The sequence below is a fragment of the Spea bombifrons genome, chromosome 5 (genome assembly GCF_027358695.1).
Source record: "Spea bombifrons isolate aSpeBom1 chromosome 5, aSpeBom1.2.pri, whole genome shotgun sequence".
NCBI classification, from domain to species: domain Eukaryota; kingdom Metazoa; phylum Chordata; class Amphibia; order Anura; family Pelobatidae; genus Spea; species Spea bombifrons.
Genome location: NC_071091.1, coordinates 14,754,071 through 14,759,799, shown reverse-complemented (window position 1 = coordinate 14,759,799; position 5,729 = coordinate 14,754,071). Strand labels below are relative to the sequence as shown.

At 40.6% G+C, this 5,729-nt stretch overlaps 1 protein-coding gene across 2 annotated transcripts; it reads right to left on the bottom strand.

Annotated features, from left to right (window-relative positions):
- Nucleotides 1-3,873: 3,873 nt before the first annotated feature.
- Nucleotides 3,874-5,599, bottom strand: RPP38 (ribonuclease P/MRP subunit p38). 2 transcript variants are annotated; one of them, XM_053466508.1, is made up of 2 exons: nucleotides 5,451-5,599; nucleotides 3,874-4,768 (listed from the first exon to the last, which is right to left on the bottom strand). In XM_053466508.1, exon 2 carries the CDS (start codon nucleotides 4,745-4,747, stop codon nucleotides 3,884-3,886), a length of 864 nt encoding a protein of 287 aa, XP_053322483.1. In that variant the 5' UTR covers nucleotides 4,748-4,768; nucleotides 5,451-5,599; the 3' UTR covers nucleotides 3,874-3,883. The 2 variants fall into 2 exon arrangements, with proteins under 2 accessions (XP_053322483.1, XP_053322484.1); XM_053466509.1 differs by having other exon boundaries at nucleotides 5,477-5,582.
- Between the last annotated feature and the right edge of the window lie 130 nt (nucleotides 5,600-5,729).

The following is a 5,729-nucleotide window of genomic DNA, read 5'->3' as shown; positions in this document are numbered from 1 at the left end:
CTGAAGCACATTCCTTTCATTTGAAAACATGTTCCTTACCATGAAGGCGTTTATGGTTTTTAATTCACCTTCATTTTTATATATCTATAAATATATAAAAAGATATACAGAGTGAACTGCAGAATGCATGAAAAATATACTTCCCGTATTTGGTAACTCCTCGGTTACGAGAAGGACTTACCAATACCTTTCTTTGCTGGATGCTGTGCTCCTGTGGCTGATAAAATGGAAAATGGCATATTATACGGGCCACTGTGTTTTGTTTCGTTTAATTGCGGTGGGGTGCTGTAGCTTGCCTCCACAGCCAGCTTGCCTCGTTTTTCCACCCGCAGAAGAAGTTCTAATGGGATCAACATTTTGCTGTTACGGTTTACAATGCGGTACATGTTCAGTTATTTCCAGTCGATGCAGAAAAGACGGGGAATGCGTTTAGCAGACGTAAGGATTTCTCCTACGGCTGTACCTCGTAGTAGAGATAAGGCACTGCGTGGCGGCTTTTCAGCTGGTGATGAACTGTATGACCATATGGAAATTATCATTTATCAGCCGCTCCAGAGCTATAAGTTGCAAAAAAAAATATGGTATGTCTAGAATGCTGGAACGTTAATGTAAAAAATGCAGTGAATGCAGTGAATCACTAAGCCACACGTTTTAGCTGCCAGAATTAGAATGTGACGGGCTGTTCCTTACCTGTATGAGTCCCCTTATGTTTTGGTAAACCCCGATAGAAAATTCTTGCTACCTTCAGCGGACAAGTGCAGCTCTACCTAGCTCTTTGCTAAGAGAGGTTTGAGGGGATTTAAATGGTTAATACCCGAATTAATGGCAGTGTTTAATTTGCTGATGTGATCTTGGGAGTTTAGTGGTTAAACTTGTATGCATTTTCTAGCGCCGGTCTAGCTGAATTTTAGTGCATGCCTGCACAGATTTTGGAATATTTTACAAATATCCCCGTGTCCCCATTTTTCCCCCAAAAATGAACTTTTGGCTTGGTGCATGCCAAACGGGTAACTATCAGTGCGAGTTCTCTTTCTTGGGCGGAAAGTGTTTGTGAGACCAGTGTTTTCATTATTACGGTATGTTTGCACTTTACTGATTTCATATTGACCATATATTGGGTGGGATTGGAAAGATTTGATGCACCCCCTTTAAAATGTGTTGCTCTAATCCAGAAGCCATAACAAAATACGGAGATGTGTGGCTTTAAGGGAAGGATGGAAGTGCTGGACGGCACTGAACGCCGAGCAATCTGCTTCAAACATTCCAACGTGCAACGGTTTTCTTTGACGTGTTATTCCAAAGCATTCCATGTTTTCCTGATAAGTAAAGCCCGTTGTATTGTCTTGTTTTAAAGCACTGGTCCCACTTAACATCTGAAGTGATACATAGAATGAGAAATGATGAATAGCTCTTTAACCCTAGGCCTGTAATGATGTCTTTTGTGGCAAGTCCAATGTAGAAGACATAAGACTGTAATATTCCCAGAGTTTGTCATGTTTGGATTATAAAATGAGTTTTGAAATGAGTGCAATCATACTGAGTAGAGTTTTTTTTATGGCCTTTTGTGACTATTTAATTCATTTAAACATTCTATAGCGCTTGAACTATCAAAGGACACTCATAAAAAATGCAGAGCATACTGCAGTCCAGAAAATTGGGTGATGTATGACTAACAGGCAGATTTGAAGTACTCAAAGGTACGCTATGTTTATTCTACAGACCACCTGTGCAGTTAAATACATTTCAGGCTTGTTTTGTATTTACGACAAATTACTGATCAGCAAAGAGTTCCACGAGATTAGAATAAATGAAGCATTAGATGAGGTGCGCCAAGAGTCTTTGAATTTCCAGTTTTGGATCATGAGAACCTAGAGCATCACATTTTGAAGACACCCCAAATAAGGTGACCCCTCTCGCCCCCTGCCATCCAAAGTGGGATCTGTGAATACCCTCTAATAGATATATTAAAAGGTTTGGTGGATTTAAAATGGAAAGCAGTTAGATAAACCATGACTGGCAAAAAAGGCCCTCAACTATTGTACACATTTATAAAAAATGCATTTCTGGGTGATATGAGTGTAAAAAACTACATATATAAGCAGATAGTTACCCGTCATACAATACCATCAGAGAGGCATCTGATTGCCCCCCCAATGTATTCTGCAGCATGACAACGACCCCAAACACACAGCCAAAGTCATTAAGAACTAGCGTAAAGAAGAACAAGGAGTCCTGGAAGTGACAGTAAGGCCCCCATGGAGCCCTGAACTCGATATCATTGAGTCTGTCTGGGATTACATGGAGAAAAGAAACCGAGGCGCCTAAATCCACAGAACTGTGTTAGTTCTCCAACATGTTTGGAACACCCAGCCGGCAGAGTTCCTTAAACTGTGTGCGGGTACCTAGAAGAACTGATGCTGTTTTAAAGGCAAAGGGTGATCACACCAAATATTGATTTGATTTAGATTTTTCATCCACTCACTGTGTTTTGTTAAATTATAAAAATAAAACTATTAAAATGTCTTTTAAAGCTTTCGTGCTTTACAACCTGCTTAAAACTTTAGCACAGTACTGCAACATTGTCAAAGCTATATAACGGTGAGACTAATGCACCCACAAAAATATCAGATATACATGAGCCTTCTTCTTTCTGCAGAAGTTATCAGCCATGGAGATAAATCTGGGAGCCAGAAAGAAGTACACCCAATAGAGATCAATATAAAATGGTACAAAAAATCAGGGAACTACTCAAAAAATACAGGAAACCGTGGCTACCTGGCTCAGACTTGGCAAACCATCATACCTGTAAAATCTTGTAAGGACAAACGGAGGGGGATACATTATACTGAGCAGAAGCATAATTTACTGTTATTGCTTTACAAGGAGAAAAAAAGTTACTTGAAATGTGAAATAACAAAAATGTTATTAAATGACGAGTCCCACAAGTGCTGCCTGGATGAATTCTCCCAGCTGTGGAGTTCTGGTTGGGTTGAAGGCATGATGAGACGTATTGTAATTCCAGCGGCCCCAAGTGGTTTCTTTTTGGGTCATCCCATTTGTATTATGTTTTTGTTGCATTGTTTTGTTTTTTTTTTTATGCATGTCCATTTTTTTTTTATTTGCCTGCCAAGGAATTGCAATTTTTCTTGTAATAAAATAAAAAGTGATGTTTCTCCTAAGAGAACTTTTACTGTGAAGCTTCTCCCTGCCGTTATCCGGAAAAGCTGGTCTCCTGGCGTACAGAAGCCGGCTGCATCCAAAAAGCGCTGGCAGCTTCACACCTACTACTCACAATAACCGTGGATTGCCTTCCTTACATCATAGCTTTAGCGAACAAGCAGCACCTTTTGAAATGAATCTCATATGTAAACTCGAAAGCATATCGCATGAAACTAAATGTCTCTGCCATGAAATATTGATGCAGAGAACAAGGATGTTGATCTGTGGACTCTAGAGGTTGCCATTAAACAATATGCTTTATTCCTGTGATGAGCATGCAGGTCACTTTAACTGTCAAACGTACTAAATGACACCGTGCAAATGCAGTTTTAATCTTATAGAAATGTATCCCAGGAAGCAGGTACGCTCACTGTTTAATAAATAAATTATAATATTAACAGAGAAAGGCACAGGAGGTAGTACAGGTTCACTACTACATACCATCTACACCGTTACTTCTTGTGGGAACAAAACTTTTTTTTTTTTAAACAAATTGCTATGGAAAGATTTAAAGGTAATTGCCACAGCGAAAAGAAACATCTTAAGCGTAACTTCAGTCTTAGAACAAATTCCCTTTCAAGGTTCTAGAAAGCTCTAGCCCAATAACAGACAAATGTCAATTTATGTGTATATATATATATATATATTTTTTTTTTTTATTCTATTACTTTTTGCTGGCGGCTTTCTTCTTGTTTTTCCGTTTTTTGTTTGGATTCGGAACAATCTTTTTAACTTTGAGGCCTTGTAAAGTCACGTTGCTTGATTCCTCCGTTTCCTTCTCGATTTTGCGTTTCTTACCAGTTTGTTTGACCGCTTCCTTAGCTTCTCCTTTAGTCTGAACGTCTTGCTTTTCTGCGGGAGCGGCGTCAGTGGTTTCGGCCTCTTTCTGAGGATGACTCTCCAACCAAGAAACAACCAACGATGGCATCCTTGGAATGATAGCCTTAACTTCTTCAACAAAAACAGAGTCCTTCCTAAAGCCAAGGGACAACACCGACTTAAGCCCAAGTGCCGATCCTATGTTCTCACTAAGACGTGGCACCTGGCATGCAGGGACTGCTCTGCTTGCACTCAGGTCAATGAGATGCTTGGTAATCATCTCAGGCTTTGCAGACTTACAAACCAGGACCAGGATCAACTCATTCTTTTCCAGTGCTCTGGTTACCTCATTAACCCCAATAGCCAGCTGCTTGCGGATATCAGCGGATGTCCAACCTGGCTTTTCTGCGGTGGCTTCTTCGCTCCCCTTGTCACCCGCTGCCTCGCAGCTTTCTTTCTTTGTATCTTCTTCTGTGTCCTTGTCACAGCCTTTTACTTTTTTTGCATTCTTTCTTTTTCTTGGTCGGCTTTGCGGCTCTATCTTTTTCAGCCCAAGTTGATTAAACTTGTCCTTTAAAGTCTGGAGAATAAATTGCATATCATCCCCCACAACCATCTTCCACGTCTTCTCATAAGGACTGTTCAGAGACGTCTTGGCTACGATGGGTTTTGGTTTACGCCCCGGCGCTTTACTTGCTTTTTCTGCCATTGTTCTTCTAGGTACCAAATGCTGTTTAAAATAGAGAACAGAATGTAAAATTAGTAAAAAGAAGATTCTAAGGACAGCAGGATGGTTTCTACCCGAGTTGCACTTCAGCAACAGGTGTGGAAAAATTAATTTCTGTAAAAGAAATAGCAATGTTTTCCTTAATTGGGCGCAACTAAAGCCGTTTCTAAGGCTGTATGCCAGCAAATAAGATATTTTTAATACAGAGTTCTACATTATTATATTATATTATAGTCACTTTATAAAGCTTATGGTTACTGTCTGATATTTAATGTTTTAGCTACGGAAACTTTAGAGTCTTAAAACCAGAAAATGTGCAGTTATTACCAAACAGTACACAGTGATTGTTTGTAAAACGGATCAATGTTTACAAAGAAAAGCCCTGCACATAGCTTGCTCCAAATGAGTAGCGAAAGGGGATCATCTGCCATTTAACGGACATAGCTCCGCGGTCCCTTTACATTTGCAAGCGTCCCCCATCCAAACGCCTGGGGGAATTCTACAGAACATTTTATAATCCCCTGGGTTATACCACAGCCCTGCACGGGGTCCGCTGGGTTATACCACAGTCCTGCACAGGGATCATTACTTCCATGTTCGCATATTTTCTTCTTATTGTGTGATTTTGATCTCAGTCGTTACTGGAAACTATTCCGATTATTTACAGCGTTAAAGCCCCACTCACCCGGAAATCTCCACTGATATACTCACGTGGAGAGCGTTGACTTGGAAGCGCTGCCCTATTGTGCGGGGTGGAGAAATGGCTAGCCAATCAGAAGCCTCGTACGCCGCAAACCAGAACGAGTCTTGAGTAACAAGTGACACGCATAAACGGAAGCTCTGTTTGTTGCTCGGGGTTCTCGGTGCTGTAAGGAGCGCTGATTCACAAAAGCGAGAAATAAGTGTTAGAGCTTCCGGTGGCCCACGCCATAGCGGAAGTGTACTCCTATACAGGAAGCAGATT